At 35.7% G+C, this 19,254-nt stretch overlaps 1 protein-coding gene across 1 annotated transcript in view; it reads left to right on the top strand.

The window, feature by feature from the left end:
* The window catches only part of MBTD1 (mbt domain containing 1), a 44,833-nt gene that overhangs the window by 18,513 nt on the left and 7,066 nt on the right, over nucleotides 1–19,254 (top strand). The window contains exons 6-15 of the mRNA XM_015817511.1: nucleotides 506–623; nucleotides 1,115–1,249; nucleotides 1,529–1,617; nucleotides 2,669–2,903; nucleotides 3,125–3,180; nucleotides 5,193–5,297; nucleotides 6,202–6,349; nucleotides 7,853–7,935; nucleotides 10,703–10,937; nucleotides 11,380–11,457. Of these exons, the coding sequence (XP_015672997.1) occupies nucleotides 506–623; nucleotides 1,115–1,249; nucleotides 1,529–1,617; nucleotides 2,669–2,903; nucleotides 3,125–3,180; nucleotides 5,193–5,297; nucleotides 6,202–6,349; nucleotides 7,853–7,935; nucleotides 10,703–10,937; nucleotides 11,380–11,457 (1,282 nt within the window). The remainder of the gene's footprint in view (nucleotides 1–505; nucleotides 624–1,114; nucleotides 1,250–1,528; nucleotides 1,618–2,668; nucleotides 2,904–3,124; nucleotides 3,181–5,192; nucleotides 5,298–6,201; nucleotides 6,350–7,852; nucleotides 7,936–10,702; nucleotides 10,938–11,379; nucleotides 11,458–19,254) is intronic.

The following is a 19,254-nucleotide window of genomic DNA, read 5'->3' as shown; positions in this document are numbered from 1 at the left end:
TATTTTATTTCTTGTAACTTTTCAAATGTGTTAATTAAAAATTAAAAAGGTTTTAATTTGGCTAATATACATACATGCATACATACATATTCCCTATATGTATACTTTCTAAAATTATTGGGATAGTTCTAAAAAAACAAAAAATATTTGTGCACCTAAAAATTACATATTTCTTCAGTTCTACATTGCTTGAATCTATTATGAAAAATGCTGATTTCCTATTTGGTCTTATATTCTTTGCTGCATTTGACTCTGGATGGATTTCTTTTTATTTCTGTAATAATCATTATGATTTTCCCTCATGCTTAAAGTCTATGTAAATATGAGGCATATTGAAAAATAAATTTCCTTTGTCTGGAAGAATGGGGGAAGGGAGGAATGATTCTGTACTGTCTCTTAAAAAAGGTAAGCTTTATGGTATTGCTGCTAGTATGTTTTCAAAATTGTGTGTATTTTCACATGTTTACCTGTGATGTGACTTTTATTTTTCTGATTTACATTGCAGGCACCTATGGGGACATGCTGGGGTGATATCTCAGAAGGTGTGCGTGTGGAAGTCCCTAACACAGATTGCAGCCTACCTACCAAAGTCTTCTGGATTGCTGGGATTTTGAAATTAGCAGGTTATTAATTGTTATAATCATGTATTTTAAACTATAATTGCATAGACAGAATTGAAGAATTATTCCTTTGAAAAGTTTTTCAGAAATAGAAATCATCAGTGTTAAATAGTTTACTTGTTAGATTGTTTAGTGAGGCATATCCCTTAGGAATAGCCAATCAGTTTTGATCATAGAAACTGTAAAGAATAGCTTGTGGCATATTGAATGGTACATAGAATATTAATTATAATCTTTAGCATCTTCAGAGACTGATGAACCATTATTGCAACTGTTGAACTTATCAGAATGGTATGGGATTAGCTTAAATTTTTTACTGGAATATGTGTGCCCATATTTATATTCATGTTTTTAATACTGATACTCAAGATTGGTTTAAGGAATTGGGGGCCTAATGCAGTTTCACAATTGGAACCCCCACCTCCCAATAACCTTGATTAATACTGCAGGTGTATTCCTCCAAAATAAGCCCTTAAACGCAACCTCTGTTTCAGGTTACAATGCTTTATTAAGATATGAAGGCTTTGAAGGTGATTCAAATCTTGACTTCTGGTGTAACATCTGTGGACCTGATATCCATCCAGTTGGTTGGTGTGCAACCAGTGGGAAACCTCTAGTTCCACCACGATGTATGTAAAATATAGCAGTAATACTTTCAATTGTTCATCTCGTTCTCTCTGTGCTGATTATGATGGTGCGAGTCAATATTTTTAAATTCTTATTTAGGGATGCCTATCCTATGTTAAAATTGTGAGCACTACATATTATGTACTAAGATATTTGAGTTACTTTTGATTAAGTAATTTGCAATAATTAATGTATTTGGATTACCATTAAACTTGCTGATTCTCATTCAGAGTTTCTTAATTCAAAGTTTAAATAGCTAATGCATGTTTTTTTCTTGACAGCCATTCAACACAAATATACAAATTGGAAAGCTTTTCTGGTAAAAAGACTCACCGGTGCCAAAACTCTTCCTCCTGACTTCTCTCAGAAGGTGAGAGTGACTAAATGTGTGGGGAATTTGCTAATAATTGAGGTGTTAAATCAGTTTGGTGTTAAATCAGTTTCCTTGACCCTGCATGAGGGTTTTTGCAAGCTTGAAAATAGCCCTGAGACTAAAGCCAAGGAAGTATTTGTTTATCTTTCTCATCACATACTCCTAAATTTGAATTCAATATTTTAACTAAAAGCTAACCTGTTAAAAACAGGCATAGCATGCAAATCAAAACTCAAAGCTTCTATAGCTGGACCAGTAATAATGTTTTCAGGTGTTTGAAAGGATACAAGAAAAATTTATTCTGATTCCAGTTGACTGTATAATATTGGAAAAAGATAGTTTCTCATTTAATAAACTGATTGAGAACCTGAGAGGTAAGTCATGACATCCAGTAATTAGAGTTGCCTAGTCTGATAATCCAAACCAGTGTTTCTTAAAGTGTGGTCCGAGGGTCCCTGGGAGTCCCTTAAAACCTTCACGGTGGTCTGCAAAATCAGAATTATGTCAAATATTGAAGATATTTTCCAAAAATTAAAAAAAATTCCTCATATTTATTTGTTAAAAAATACAGAGGTTTTTCATGAAAAATATTGATGTTCATATCTAAGAGGTTTAATATTGCTTTTTACATAATTCAGTATTCTATGAATGCATCGGTTTTTAATATGGTAATTTTTAATAAATATAAACCATATAAATTAAAGCTCTTTTGGGGCCCTTCATAATGTTTAAAGGTAGGAAGGGGTCTTGAGCAAAAGGTTTAAGAAATACTGCTCTAGATTGTCTGAATAAAAGACTGTCACTAGACTCTGAAACCTCATTGTTATATATTCTGATCTAAATTCCCCCCCCCCAAAAAAAACAACATTGGCACTATATATAGAAACACTGTAAGATGCTATTGACATTTGGAATTCTGCTGCTTGTATTCTCCAAAAACGAATTTAACATAGACAGACCTTTGTGACTAATACTCTGTGCAAATATGTTGGATAATAAATATTTGCAGATGCGCATGAATTAATGCTGCACAATTACTTGTTTCAAGGTATCTGAAAGTATGCAGTATCCTTTCAAGCCTTCTATGAGAGTAGAAGTTGTCGATAAAACACACCTCTGCCGAACACGGATAGCAGTTGTTGACAGTGTGATTGGAGGCAGGTTAAGATTAGTGTATGAAGAAAGTGAGGACAAAACAGATGACTTCTGGTGCCATATGTACAGCCCACTCATTCATCCTATTGGTTGGTCTCGGAGTATAGGACATCGATTCAAAAGATCTGGTAAGTTAGGATGTAACCATGAAGCTGAGTGAACAGCATTTGTTTTGGTTTTTTTAGATAAAGGCATTTAAAATTATATTGTAATGTCATTCTCTTGTCACAAATATGCTTTTACTACTTGTGTCAACATTCAGTTATAATTTTGACTAATAATATTTTTAGGAGATCATGATTTTCAAGTAGTGGAGGAGGCAGCCTTAATTTTTCCTTTTTCTTCAAAGATATTACCAAGAAGCAAGATGGTCACGTTGATGCACCCCCACAATTATTTGCTAAGGTACGATATTTTAGAAGAAATTTTATTCATATTGAAGAAATGTATTAATTTTAAAGAATGTTAAAATTTAATGGGTATGATTTATCAGCACTTAATATTTCAAATGATTACTCCAATAAGATTTGAAGACAAAGTATTAAACAAGTGGCAGAGGCAAGTAACTGAAGCTTCAGATTTTACAAAACATTAATGAATGAGGAGGACTGCAGTTCCAGATTTTAAAGTTCATTAGCCAGCTAGCTAGCTGTCTAACTTGGATGACAGACTGGATTACATCCTGTTATGGCTACACTGCCTCTGTTGAAGGAATGGGACTCTAAGGTAGTTTACATAAATGTCTTTGGCTCAGGACTGTAAAAAAAGACATTTATAACGTAATCAGTCGATAAAGAGTAGTGTATTAAAAGGATGGGATAAATATAGAAAAAGGATTAGCCCACATTTATTACCCCTTGCTTCAGTGGAGGTAGTCCTTGTCTTATCATAATGAACCCTGCCCATTATAGCTGCAAATCCTGATGCTCGTTAAGTGAGGCACATGATTGCCTGGCTCTCCCAAATGTGATCATTAAGCAACTGTGTGGGCTGTTAAACAGAAAGAGCTCCTTGCCCAAAGGGGGAAGGCAGCTGCCCTCCATGAGTAAAAAAGAATTTTTGCCCTGGGCTGGAGAAATGAAGCTCAGATCCTGAAGCCATGCTGTTCCCCTCCCATCTCAGGACTAGCCTTTCCAGCCTTTAGAAACACTCCATTTCCTAGTTTTTGTTTTGGCTAGAGAGCCTGAAAATACAATATTTCTGAAAGGGGAGAAGAGCTATAAAAATACCAGCAAATGTGATCTTTCTAAAGCAGAAGAACCCCCTCCCCCCTCACCTTAGAAAGATTTGGTTTGCTGGCTGACTAGCAAATGTGATCTTTTTAAAGTGAGAGAAAATCTTTTCCACCCATTTCAGAAAGACCCTTTTTGCTGGCTTTTCAGCAAAGAAGGGCGTTTTAGAATCAGCGTCTTTGAGAACAACAGGGTTGCTTCACAGAGAGTGGGGTGAAATCTATCTGACAGGCAGTCCCTGCCCTCTCAAAGATGCTGGTGGAAAAGTCTACAATGAAAGGGATTTTAGCATGGGGCATTTGGAGCCAGCCTGGCTCCAAGTGCTCTATGCTTCAGCCACCTGGGACTAATAATCTCTCTTGGCCTGTGCTGTGAACTTTTCCAGCCAGTCTCTTTGAGAGCAGAAGGACTGCTTTTATGGAGGGAGTTCCCCCTTCCACCAATGTGCAGTGAAATCAACCTAGCAGGCAACCCTTCCGCTCTCAAAGAGGCTGGCTGAAAAATCCATCCCAAAATGGGTCCTGACAGATTCTTTTCATTCTGTGACTTTGAAAAAAAAATCACATATAACGTGCACTATAGAAGAATGACAAATTAAATTGTGGGAATATGCATCACTGTCAAATAACTCATAACAATATTTGAAAAATAAGTCTGATACAGAATTTAAGTTGGAAACCATTTGTGCATTATAATTCTATATAGAGACATATATTGCACTTGAACTCTGTGTTTCTCTGAACCCAAGGCTTTAATACCAGGCCTTTGTTTAAATTACTAAATGACAGAACTCTTAGATTAAGTAGACAAATTAATTCTCTTCACTATGATTCACGTTATGGCTATTGTTATTTATTGCATATTGAATCAATCTAAATAATGTTCTGAAAATGCAAGGTACATTAATATGTAGCATCAATCTAATGTTACTTTGACATTGTATACTGCTTATTTTTTCTGTTCTTCCTAATTCCCTTTTTTCTTGATTGTGTTTTTGAGTATTTACTACAGTAAAATAGAATAAATAAAGGAAAGAAATGAATTTGCATCTGAGTGAAAATGATGCATCTAAAATACACACACAAAGACTGAATAGAAAAGAATGCCTTAACAGGTGTTTTGGTCTCTGGGTTTTTGTTTTGTTTTTTTTGCCATATATCAATGTGTGCTATGGGTATTTTTTAGGTAAAAGAAGCTGAGTCCAGTGGAGAATGGTTCAAAGAGGGGATGAAATTGGAAGCCATAGATCCGTTAAATCTTTCTGCTATATGTGTGGCAACAATTAGAAAGGTAAAGATAATTAACTTACGTGATGGGGGAATGTGAGCTGGAGGCAGCCATTAGGGCCATTGTTATTTAATGTTCTAAATCATGGCTTGTCTGGGTTGCATTGAGTGAAGAGGAGTTGTCTTGGGCTGCATATAAAATATATAATATAGTTGATATATATAAATCGCATAATACTAAAAGTTTATGATATTATGGGGCCACATTATTAAATTCTACTTAATATCACATTAATTTCCATGTATGTTAAAAGGAGCCCGTAAAATGACATTATAGATTATATGGACCAATTGCATAACATATGGACTATTTATATAAAGGAGCTGAACTAGGAACTAGCTGGTAGATTATTTGTACCCCACACCAAAATCAGAGTCATTTGTAAAAGTACCAATATATTATATACTTAGTTGACCATGATTGATCTTGAAAAAAGTTGCAGGGTTGCCCATTTAAGTTGGATGGTCACTTAAGAAGTCCTAGGGCAATAGATTAGATTGGGAAGTCAAAACAGCATTCTGGAAGAAGGCAGTGGCATATAGTTTTGTATTGTTGCTAAGAAAATAGCACATGTGTTCATGTTGTCATTAGGAATTAAGCTTGACTAAAGGGGAACTTTATGGTTTAATGCAGGGGTCTTCAAACTTGGCCCTTTTATGACTTGTGGACTTCAACACCCAGAATTCCTCAGCCAGGCGTGCCTGGCTGAGGAATTCTGGGTGTTGAAGTCCACAAATCATAAAAGGGCCAAGTTTGAAGACCCCTGGTTAATGCAACCATGATTCTTTGAGAAATCTGATGAAAAATTCTCTTTTATGTTTTGAACCCCGTGGCATCTGAATTACCTGTCATTTCATGTTTTCCTCTCTTGCACTGCTTTGTATTAATTTTCTACATTTAACTCTAGGTATTAGCAGATGGATATCTTATGATTGGGATTGATGGATCTGAGGCAGCTGATGGGTCTGACTGGTTTTGTTACCATGCAACCTCCCCTTCTATATTCCCTGTTGGTTTCTGTGAAATTAACACGATAGAACTAACTCCACCCCGAGGTATTCATGTTTTCTTGTTTCATATGTCTGTCATATCAAGCAATTTACTGTTAAAAAATAAATTAAGAAACTAAAATACAAAATTTTAAAACGCCTAAAACAAAACTGATAAAATAAGTATGTAAAAACCATCAGTACACTGCAGAATCAAGGAAAGGCATCTCAACAAGAACTGATGCCATTTTTGTCAGCTGTCTAAAATCAAATCAGCCAATGTAAGGTCCCTATAAAACCAAATCTCCAATTAAAGAACTGCCCCAGCAGACGTTTTTCTCTATACAGGTAGTCTTTGACGTACAACCGTTCCTTTAGTGACCATTTGAAGCTACAGTGGCACTGAAAAATGACCATTTTTCACACCTACAACCATTGCAACATCCCCATGGTCACATGATAAAAATTCAGACTCTTGGCAACTAAATTATGTTTATGACAGTGGCAGTGTCCCGGGGTCATGTGATCACTTTTTGTGACCTTCTGAAAAGCAAAATCAATGGGGAAGCCAGATTCAGTTAAGAACTGTTGTTACTAACTGAACAACTGCAGTGATTCATTTAGCAACTGTGGCAAGAAAGGTTATAAAATGGAACAAAACTCACATAATAAATTATCTTGCTTAGCAACAGAAATTTTGGGCTCAATTGTGGTCGTAAATCAAGGACTACCTGTATTCATAGTAAAGCATGTTTTATTCAGTCTTCTTTGAGAGAGTTTGTGTTTTCCCCCCCTCAGGAAAAGAACAGCAATTCCTGCTCGTTAGCAATACCATTAACATAGTTTGTTAGACCTCAGAAGAGAAAGCATTCAAAGCTGCAGACACCTTACAAGTTCTCACTGAGCTACTATCTGTTCAAGAGTGGTTTCTATGTGTTTGAGGTCCCTTTCTTTCCACTGATGTTCCTACTGCAAAAAAATACGGTGACTCAGAAATAAGACATATAGGTGTTATATAGATATATGCTGTATATATGTGTCCTAGGTTTTATCCTCAGTTTCACCTAGAAATACTGTAGGGCTTTTTATGGTTTAAGAAGTTTTTTTCCTGAGATTTGCTTGACAATCAAAGGAGTCAATAAGGGCTAAATCGACTACTTCACTTAGGAGCTTGATGTATGTATGAATGCTCACCTTTAGAGGCTCTACTTCAAACTGCTGCCCTCAGATGAAGGCAGGTTAACCCCTCTTTGGTAGAGGGCTTTCTGTTTCTTTGGTTATGGAACCGTGAAGCCAAAGAGGTTTGTTTACCAACTTTTTAGGATTTTTTTTTGGCACTAGAGTCCTTTGAAATAATATGTCTGGTATCTCAGTGGTAAAAATACATTTTAATTGTGACTTTATTTTTTAACAGTTCATATTCTTTCTGTATTTTAAAGTTTTTATTATATGAATCTCATCAAATTGTATTATAGGACCTCAATAAAAACACAGTAGAACAAATGTATTTTACTTAAGGATCAGAATGTTTCCTGACAGTGTTGTTATATAATAACTATTAACTTGTAGGTTATGCAAAGCTACCTTTCAAATGGTTTGACTACCTCAGGGAAACAGGTTCAGTAGCAGCCCCTGTCAAATTCTTTAACAAGGTAAGCTGGCACACAGACCAGAAATTTGATCATCGTAACATGCCTATACTTTCTTTGTTTTCCTGCCTCCTCTCCCTGAACCAGAAATTGCCTAGGATAGCTATTATAGAAAATGTTTTAAAAATGGAAAAGAGAATTTGTGTGAGGTATACTTTTTCGTTAATTCAGCATCATAGCATGGCGCTCTAGTAACTCCAGAAACTCATTTGGGATTATTTTATGGAATATGAATAACTTTTTATCTGAATAGGAATTTTGAATTGAATATAGTGATTCTTGGTATGTTTGCATCTGTCTTTTTCCTGAGACCTCCCCCCCACCCCCGGTCTTCATAACAATTAACTGAGAGACAGTCCTCAACCTAAATCATGTAGGAGTTTCCTGATTAAATGGGGATTAGAATTCTTGCCAGCCTTGGCTAGTTTTGGAAAAGTTAAGGGGGTCAGATCTAGTTAGGATTTGGCTGGAGGATTATGAAGTATGTAGGTTATAAACTTGACGGAGAAGTAAAGAAATGAAATAATTCTGGAGGAAGATAGTGGCAAAGTTCCACTATATGTTCACAAAGTCACTAGGTAGAGTTGTGCTAAGTAAAGTATTTTTATATAAAGAAAGCATTACACCTTGAAGCTTTAAAGCCGCTGCTTCCTTTACAAGGCTCACGTGAGATCTCTGAAGACTGGACACAGAGCTGCTCTGAAATATAGTAATCTGCTATGCATGAATATGCAGGCAGACAGTGTCATAAAGAATCATTATATCTCACAAACAACCTATTTCTCTTGAGTTTTATGGAAAAGTAGGAGGGAGTGCTATTAAACCACCTGGAGTTTTTGCATGAAAGGTAGACTTTAAAGTTAATGATATACTGTATCAGTAAATAGACACACAAGTTTTCTAGAGGATGTAGGTCAGTTTTTTTTATCTTGGTACATAATTGTTTTGATTTAATATATAGAAAAGGGGGAAAAACAGAAGGGAAAAGAAAAAAACTATCCAAAATATAGACATGAAAAATAGCTTAGTTTTAAAAGCAGCATTATCTTGATAGAGAAACAGTATTTCTCTATTAAGAAAGACCTGGTTCGTAACGAAACATACATAATCAATCCAAGATTGTAAATCTGATGTGGCACTATTTTTTTATCATAAAACTGTAATCTTTTTTTTATTGTGCCCCAATACATAGTTATGAATGCAGGAAGAAATTCCAAATATTTATAATTCAAAACCATATTCACATATTTAAACCAAATTACTCTTCCTATAACTGTGTTAACAGGTTTATAGATTTTAACAAAAATGAGACAATAGTGGAGCAAGTCCTTATATGTATAGGTATTCACTCCATCATTTTATATCTTTAGCTTATTGAAATTGCTAGCCTTTTAAAAAACTACCTCAAATCGTCCAATAAACATGAAGTGACTGCTGCTATACTTGTTCTGGACTGGTTGCAATTTCTGAGTAGTCTTCAGGTGCAGTCCCATGTAAAGTACATTGCAGTAATCCAGACAAGAGGTTACCAAAGTATGAGTGCCTAGAAGGCCAGAAAAAGGCACAATTGGCACAGAAGACAAATCTAAGCCACGGCTGCCATCTACTCATCAATCAGGAGCTGTGAGACCAGGAGGAAACACCTCCCCCTCAAGTTGTGCATCAGCTCAGTCGGGGGAAGTGCAACCTCATCAGAACCATTGCTCTGGCCTACATTGAACATATTACTTGGCCATATATATGCTCTTGATGTTCTAGAAAGTGGATGCTATAATTTTTGTAACTTTGTTTTTATATTGGTAATACTTAAGAATACTGATTCATGTCTCTTATATTGTTTGGATTCCATTCATATTCTCTATTTGCCTATTACATGCATATATAATTCAGTCCCACACAGAAATGTAACTATCCAGCAAACAAGCTTTCCATAGCAATGTCATGTTACATTTTAAGGGTAAAAATATTACCAAGTTTACCGTACTTTTTTGTTGTGCTTCAGCTTCCCAAAACATTGCAAATTTGAGGACTAATATCAATTGGTCTAGTCACAAATAGGCAGTCAGACTGCCTGACTAAATATACTGACTGAATGAAAACAGCTAAAAATATTGGAAATACTTAAAATCCCTTAAGAACTGATTGAGAACAGAGACATGCCCCTCTCCCTGAAATCTTTTGGAAAGAGATTTTTTTCCCCTTTCATATCTTTTACAGAACATATTTCTTCTAAATGTGCAAGTACATACTTTTGTCCCATTCATCTTATCCTGCCTCTACTACATAAAAAAAGTAAATTAAACTTGAATCAATGCCAAATAATCTTTGTCTGTGAGCTTCAAAACATGGGATTTATACCCAGATTGCAGTGTATATAAGTGCTGGTTCTGGGAGTTTGAATGCTCCCACTTATTCTCTCTGATTGTTGCTTGTGTAATATCAGAAGATCGGGAATGTCCAGAGGCTATGAATAGAATTACTAAGATGAGAAAGCAATTTTTCTGTGAATTTTTTTTATAGTAAAGGTTTGATTTTCACACATAATGACTAGGTCCAATCACATTGAGCCAGAATGTGATTTGTTTGGTAGGGATTCTGCACTTTATATGAACTCAGTCACGATGGATTGTAAATAGTGTTTAAGGCTTAATATGATAATGGAAACCCATACGGTGTTTGTTTATTCAACAAACCGTAGTTAACAAATAATGGTTTGGGATGATGTACAAATCCGCCATGTGTAATAAATTTGATTATTTCCCTTTTCCAGGAAGTTCCAAACCATGGGTTTCACGTTGCAATGAAACTGGAAGCTGTGGATCTCATGGAACCTCGTTTAGTATGCGTGGCCACAGTAACTCGCATAATCCATCGTCTGCTGAGGATACATTTTGATGGCTGGGAGGATGAATATGATCAGTGGGTAGACTGTGAATCACCTGACCTCTATCCTGTAGGGTGGTGTCAGATAACAGGTTACCAGCTACAGCCTCCTGCATCACAGTGTAAGTTACTGTTGATCTTTTTTAGAATCTTCCATTTCTGATATTTAGCAGGTTCCTAAGGCAATAATTTTGTCTTCATTTTTGAAATTCTGCCAAGTTTCCAACTGCCTCAGTCATCTCAGACATTTGGTTAGTAATTCAGAATTGCCTGATCTAATTTGATTTGCCTCCAAAGTGTTCTTACAGATTCAATTTTATTTTTACATATGTTGAAAGACTAAGAATGTGTATATTAATATTAATGTGTATCATTAAAAGCATTCAAAAAAGTTGCTCACACTTTGAGTAGGCATTGGCCTTAAATTATATTGCATGTAAGTGCTTCCTATAGTACCTTTATTGGCTAGAGCATTTTATCTATGTGGAAAACTGTGTTTCCTAACTATTTTGAAATATGCTGTGAAATTGTGTTAAAGCAGTATCTTCTTTTTTTAAATATCAGCTTCAAGAGATAGCCAATCAAGTTCATCAAAGCAGAAGAAAAAGTCTAAATCACAGCAGTACAAAGGACACAAGAAAAGTGGGTAACAGACCTGGTTTTGTTTTGTTTTGTTTTTTACTCTACATTAAAAAGATCTGTCATTTTCTTTCAGGACATTTTTGTATGTAAATGCTATTTGGGGGAAATAGCAATGTAGATATCTACTATGACATAAAGGAAACTGCAATAACGTTATTTTTATACTGTGACAGTTTCTTTTTATTTCTTCTGATCAGATTTGAAATAAAAGTAAGATGGATTAAACATGTCATTGAGCAAGCTTTTTCGTAAAAGTACAAAATTACTGTAGTTTCTTCAGCTTCACACAAAGCCTGCTTAAGGACAAACAAAGAGCATTTTTAAATAAAAAGATGGGCAAGTTGTGTGGAGTTACAGTTGAGCATATATACTTTTTGTTGAAGAAAAATTTCTATTGAGATTTATGTCAATATTTCCTTGCCTGCATTGACATTAACTTCGATATTCTTTCTATATTGTTCCATTTAGTTTTCATACTGGTATCTCATCTTAAAGATGAGCATTTTTGATAGCATTTTAAAAAGCCAGCAAGATTAATGTTTGAAGTTAAATCTGTGACTCTGACAAACGTTGAAAAGACATATCTCATAGGAAACTGTTGTGAAGTTATATGAGTCAGATTAAGTTGTAATTTAAAACTACATTTTGAATAGAAATACATATATAAAGTTTATTTTTTCTTAATGGCTTGATCCTCATGATATTTTATACTTTAATTTCAACCTGAGTAGCCTTCACTGAATTGAACTAGTATTCTAGAGCCACTTTGGTTTAGTGCAGTGGTTCTCAACCTTTTTAATGCCGCGACCCCCAACTGGTCATAAGTCGAGGACTAAACCGGTCGTAAGTCGAGGACTAAACCGGTCGTAAGTCGAGGAATACCCAACCGGTCGTAAGTTGAGGACTTTCCCTGCCCGGGAGCGCCGCGCATGCGTGGTTCCGCCCCCTGCGCCGGCTGAGGCGTAGCTGGCAAGCGGCAGAGACGAAGCAGGCCGACCACCAGCTGGCCCAGCCCAAGGGAGGTAAGGCACCCGCCGGAAAAGGGGGAAAAAATGGCGGACAGCCTTGCTTGGCGACCCCCGTGAAATGGTCGATCGACCCCAAATGGGGTCGCGACCCATAGGTTGAGAACCACTGGTCTAGTGGTTAAAGCACCAGGCTAGAAAGCAGGAGACTGTGAGTTCTAGTCTGGCATTAGCCATGAAAGCCAACTACTTGACCTTGGGCCAGTCACTCTCTCTCAGCCCAACCCACCTCATCTTGTGGAGAAAATAGGAGGAAGAAGGTGTGTTGAATGTTCACTGCCTTGACTTACTTATAAAAATAATAAGGGTGGATTACAAATAAATAAATACATTCTTGTGGTGGCAGCCTCTTGCATGTTCACCTCTGAAAATAAATCCACTTTCATTTCAGATTGCAAAATCATAGTTTGCATCCAGGAATAAACAAGTTTATTGATCATGTTTGTGATACTTCACAAACCTCAACAGCTTGATGTGCTTTCTAATTCATAGATTATGTGAAACTACTTAATTCTATTTTGGACATCATGACTAACTTTTCAGTAAACGAAGAGGAGAGAGGGAAGAAATGAATGGTATCATTTCTAGGTTCTACAACTTCTGTATGGCAAATTGAGTGTTGAGTGTGCAAACTAGGCCAGGGGGACTTAATTTTAGAATAAATGTGCATGAGATTGCACTACACAAAAATTTCAGTACAAAGTAGAATGATCTTTATTCATTTATTAGCATTTATTAAGAAGCTGCATTTAAATTCACATTTTGAGAAACCTACTTGAATGTTTTTGTAATAAATTTAATTTTCTGTACGTGCAAGGATTAAATATACTATGACTCAAATTGAAACATTTGTAAACATTTGTAACAATAATAATTATAAACATACATAAGATTTCAAGAGCATGTTGAAAACTGCCTTGATCATACTTTCCCAATCTAATGTCCTCCAGTTGTGTTAGTACAATTTTCAAAATTTCTACCTAGTATTGGAATTTTGAGAACTGCAGTACCATCACATTTGGAAGGCATCAGGTAGCGGAAAGTTATAACCCTAACTCCTTCATTATTGTTTTCTAACTTGATGATCATCACAATATTTAAGTCTGATGGATAGGTTAAATGCCATTTGTTCACTTCAATTGTTAGTAAATGTTTGCAAAGCGTGAATTTTATTTCAAAGTAATCACATCTAAAAGACAAAACAATAAAACCATATTGTGACTCAGATTTGTAAACAGGGCCATCTTCCAGTACTTTTTTAATGGATAAAGCTGAGATACAAATGCATACTCTCTCAGTATTGAAGGTGAGATGTTGTTTAACTGGGATACCACCAATGTGACATGTAATTTTCGGCGGCAAGCAGGCAATCTTTCAAAATGTTACTGTCATGTAAGCAGCGCCAAACCTATGGATAATTCTCATTTTGGCATGAATATTGATCCATATTGGACAACAATTTTGTATGGTATTGATTTTAGGGTAGTAAGATTTTAGATACTGCAATTGTGCTATGGTAGGAAACTTTGAATGATAAGTGAAACTTTGAATGATAAGTTGGCTATTAAAATTTCTTCTGAAACGTTTAAGTTTATTACTAGAATGTGTTCATCACCAAAGCAACAAAACCACTTTTACTTTGGAGATGTTACAGATGAATAATATTTATCCATAAATGCATTTGAAGAATAAATCTTAAAAACTTATTCAAATGTAGTAATAATTACATTCAGGATTTAGCATCAAACAGTTTTAAGATGGAATTCATAACTGTGATTTTTTTTATACCAAACAGTGTAAGAAGGAGCGTATCCCTCAGGCCTGCTAACCATGCCTTTTTCTTTGTACTAAGGATAATGAGGGTGGAGGTGGGTAATGAAGCCACCCTTTTTACAATCCAAGGTTATAAGCTCTGCAATCAGAATATTGTTCCCAGACAGTCTAAACACTTTTGAGATTAGAAAGTAAAAGCTAATTGAATCCAGAGGATAGGTGAGCAAGTAATTTGTGTAAAGCCGACTTTTGCAAAAATACTGGAAAAAATGGTGCCTGACTATTGTCATTTAGCACTAAAGCATTTCTAACAGCCTGAGAAGTGCTGACAGTCCCATTCCAGTTCAAGAGAGGATGCTTTTTTCCTGAGGAGAAAAAAATGTTTATCACTTTTGTTGAAATCTTGTACATCTGGACTTTGGAGTCTAAAAATTAAAATTCAAAGTATCTGTTTGGGGGGGGGTTTGTATGTTTTAGCTCTTCATGGCATGAAGCCAGTTTGAATTAAGGTACAAATGACTAAGAGCGACATTCTCAATGTTAATTTTGATACCAAATACATATCTTAATACTTTTCTTACCCTTCTGTCATCCCAGTTATTTATATATTCTCTATAGTAATGAATTTGTCTAGTCTGCCTCAAAACAGATTATGAACAGATACAATCACGCAGTAGTATGTGAAACTTGATTAAGACAATAATTATTGCTCATATTGCATATCACTTAATTGATATTGAGAGCAATCTTTGTTATGACATTAGTTCCTTGTTTGTACTATTCTGAAAGCATTAAAAAGGGACAAGAATGGGATGTTTTTATATCTGGAGTTATATTTGGTTTGTCAGTTTTAACTCAGCAATGTTAAATCAGAGATATAGCTCAATGTTTCTCAACCTTGACAACTTTAAGATGAGTGGACTTCAACTCATGCTGGCTGGGGAATGCTGGGAGTTGAAGCTCACTCATCTTAAAGTTGCCAAGGTTGAGAAATACTGGTATAGGTGATTAAGAGAATTAAATAGTTTTTTGTTAGAGATGTAAGTTAAGGTGAAAACATAACACATTGTAACAGATGGATGCCTCATAGAATCTTTTGATTTTGCCACAAATCACCAGCGTTAACTTCTAAGTGAATCCCCTTGGCTTTCATTGATGGAGATTAGGACCTATACAGTAAGAGAAGCACCAAGTGGAGGCCATTCTCAGTGAGTGCTTAGTCTTGCGTTACCTCAATGCACTGATATAAGTGTTTTACTTTAGTCTGACTTGATGTTTAGAGAGGAAGATACCAGTTGGGAAGAAGCCTGTCAGTTTGTCGAGCGGCCTCATGACAGGTGGGGTATGGAGGAGCTTCTCTGGTGATGAAGAGTTGACTCCTCAGTATCGAACCCTTCCAGCACAGACATCCCCGGAGGCCTGCCAGCCTCCCCGGACTAGCAGAGAGTTCAATCCCTGCCTCAAAACAGGTAATTGGTCATGTAAAAAAAAAAAAACACCTCATGATATGAGAAGAAAGTTGACTGAGGACCAAGCATGGTCAGGCATGTAACATGCTGGCTCACTGCCACCCTCACCTTTCATCTAAAAACAGCAAGAACATTCATATCAGCCCATGAGCCCATCTCATTGAATTAATCACAAGTGTCAAGTCCCTGATTTCTGTGTAGCCAAAGAATTCACCAGATTCCTTCCCAAAACAAAGAGAAGGTAGAAATAGAGTGAATGTATTGAGGCAAGAGGGTTAAGTGCTAAGAGGCTGTTAATATTGACCTTTTATAGTCTGGGCATGATATCTGAAGAGCACAATAAAGTGCGAAGAAACTGTTTTTATTGTTGGAGGGCATTTTGAAAAGCTTAATGTGATTCACTTTTTTTTAAAACTGCACTCATGTTTTTAGGTCCAAAAATTGATTGGAAAACGGGAAACGCTTTTCTCTATAAATATTTGACCATTTAGACAAACAAGAGAAAAATAGTGTATTAGTATGACTTGAGGCTCATTTAAGGTTCAGATAAGGTGCATTAGGCTGACACAAATGTCAGTCTGTGCTGAAAATGGTTAGCTAATAAAAAATAAATTTGGGAGGCTATGTTGCTTCAGTTTTTGTCAGTGGAGAATATCACTGTTAATTTTTTTTCTCTTGTGGAATGGGTAGCACTATATAAGGAAAGGATATGCTTGAATTTTTAAACAAACCAATTTATAGTTTACTGTAATAAAGGTGTGTAGTTGAAAAGGCTCCTTTTTCTGTGTGTTCCACAAAATGCAGAGTCTTGGCTAGATCATAGATTTCATTCTACATATAATCTGATTCATATCTGAAGTGAAACATACACAATTTTATGGTATGTTCTGTTCCATTCTAAGAAATCCTTCTATCTTCTCACTTGGCAGGACCTAGACACTGCTATGTAACATGTTCCAGTGAATAGATAGGTGCATGTCCCAAGTAATGAAGATCTCTGCATAACCTATTATTTGCATGACATGAATCAGGTTTTGTCTGCTGTCTGCAAATAGCTACCTTGATACACAGTAGGGAAGGCCTATTTTATACCATGCAACAAGATGCATGTGCCTGATAGTATCTAGTCAATGAAGAAATATGAATTCTGATAAGGTACTTGATTATACTAGTTTCTGCTGGGGTGAAACAGGAGAACTTAGGTGTGTTTTCTTTGGGATGTATTTGATTTATCCATATGATTTGTCACTACATTCCTATCTAATTATTTTCATTTACTTGGCTAATGCTAACTATTAGAGCATTTTATAATTACTAAATGAAACGAAATGTTCAACATCTGCTTTATTTTCATGAATGCTACACTTCATGTTTTCTTCAAAACAATCAAGAAACTAAATCTTGTACATTATGCATCCCCATCTCCCATTACATTTCTGTAGTGCATTGAACCAAACACTACACTTCGCTACTTCAAACGCTAATCTTATTATCTGGAATAAGTATGTTTCTAATTATGATTATGTTTAAAATGTTAATGTTAAATTTGTTGCATTTCAGCACAACGTAGTCTTCAGGCATTTTTTTTTCATGGGGACAGGTGTCTTGGAGGATGAGATGTCATCAAGCTAATTATTTTAATGTGTTATTGTCTTAATATGATTTATCTTGGACATTTGGTAGCAATGCCTTACACTGCATTTCCAGAATAGCAAAGGTTAGAGATAAGAGATTGATACAGGAGCTCACTGAATTTATAAACACCAGAAAGAAATATATTGCTTTGTAAAAGGAGAAAGGTAGCCAGCTAGGTGACTTTGGGCCAGTCAGCCCAACTTATCTCACAGGGTTGTTGTAGTAAGGAAAATAGGAGGAGGAAGGAGTATTGGTATGCTTGTCGCCTTGAGTTATTTTTTTAAAAATAATAAAGTTGAGATAAAAATAAATGAAATGAAATAAAAATATAATATCTCCAATCAGGGTTACATACAGAATTCCTCATGCATATATAAGAATCCTGTCTTGGTTTTGATTTTTCAATGCATGTTCCTCCATTTTGGAGTAAACCCTTTATTAACCATTCTAAAGAGTCTTAATCGCATGAATTAACCATGCTGGTAGACCTGAAGCGGCTATTTGGTAGGATGAAATCTATAGCTCTTGACCATAATTACTTAGTGTAGGGTTATCACAATTTATGGTCTTTCAAAATGAAGTTCTCATCCCTTATCTGTCATCATATTGGCCAGATCTAGCCCTGTTAATCAGTCTCACCTGAATAGTCACACACCAGCCATGCTCACCTTAAGGAAATTATTTGAACTATGTGTTTCTAAAAATATTACTTTTCTGGTTTTTTTATCTGAAGGATAGTTTCAGTAGGTACTTTTTAAACGTCTCTAGCAGATTATTTTGAAAGAATAAAAGTTACATATTTTGTTTTATTTTAACTGTTTCATTTTAAAATGTAATGTTTGCCTTTATTTTAGAAACAAAAAATGTAAGACCAATTGAATCCTTAAAAGTGTTTGTATATGAAATTCCAAGGACTTCAAAAGATGGCTCAGGCTTTAATGGTAAAATGTTGAATTTGATAAAAATCTCAAGAAATTCCCAGAATATGAACAACTTAGTCTTTCCAGAAAACATACTACTACTGTTAGTGGTTGTCTTTCCAAAGAGGAAAGACCCTTGATATCTACCACGTGGGCTTGTTCCTTTTATCTGTGCCTCCTAGATTGATCAGTTAATTTAATTATTTTCTATATATTTCAGGAAACCTAAGGTGGCACTTGTAGGCTTCCCAGATGGTTCCCCATCCAAGCAGTTTCCCAACTCAGATTGTTGAAACAAAAATAGAAATAGTTTATTATACAGTGCATTCAGAAAGTATTCAGACCCCCTTCACTTTTGTCAATTTTGTTATGCTGCAGCCTGATTCTACACTTGTTGAAATGCTTTTTTCTCACTAATCTACAGTCAGTATTCCATAAGGACAAAGTGAAAACAAAATTTTAGAAATGTCTGTAAATTTATTAAAAAGAAAAAACTGAAATATCACAGTGGCATAAATATTCAGACCCTTGCAACAACACGTGAAATTTAGCTCTGCTGCCTCCCATTTCTCTTGCTGACATGTTTCTACACCTTGATTGGAGTCTGCCTGTTGTAAATTAAATTGATTGAATATGATTTGGAAAAGCACACACCTCTCTATAGACAATGCATACTGTAGCAGAGCAAAAGCCATGAAGTCAAAGGAACTGTCTGAAGAGCTCAGAGATAGGGTTATTGCAAGGCACAGATCTGGGGAAGGCTACAATAAAATTTCTGCTGCACTGAAGGTTCCTAAGAGCATAGTAGCCTCCATATTTCTCAAATGGAAGAAGTTTGGCACAACCAGGACTCTTCCAAGAACTGGTTGCCCAGTCAAACTGAGCAATCGGGGTAGAAGGGTCTTAGTAAGAGAGATGACTTAGTAACAGATGGTCACTCTGTGAGCTCCAGAGATCCTGTGTGGAGATGGGACA

The sequence above is a fragment of the Protobothrops mucrosquamatus genome, unplaced genomic scaffold (assembly GCF_001527695.2).
Source record: "Protobothrops mucrosquamatus isolate PMUCROS unplaced genomic scaffold, P.Mucros_1.0 scaffold600, whole genome shotgun sequence".
In the NCBI taxonomy this organism is placed as follows: Eukaryota; Metazoa; Chordata; class Lepidosauria; order Squamata; family Viperidae; genus Protobothrops; species Protobothrops mucrosquamatus.
This window is presented reverse-complemented; position numbering and strand designations above follow the sequence as displayed.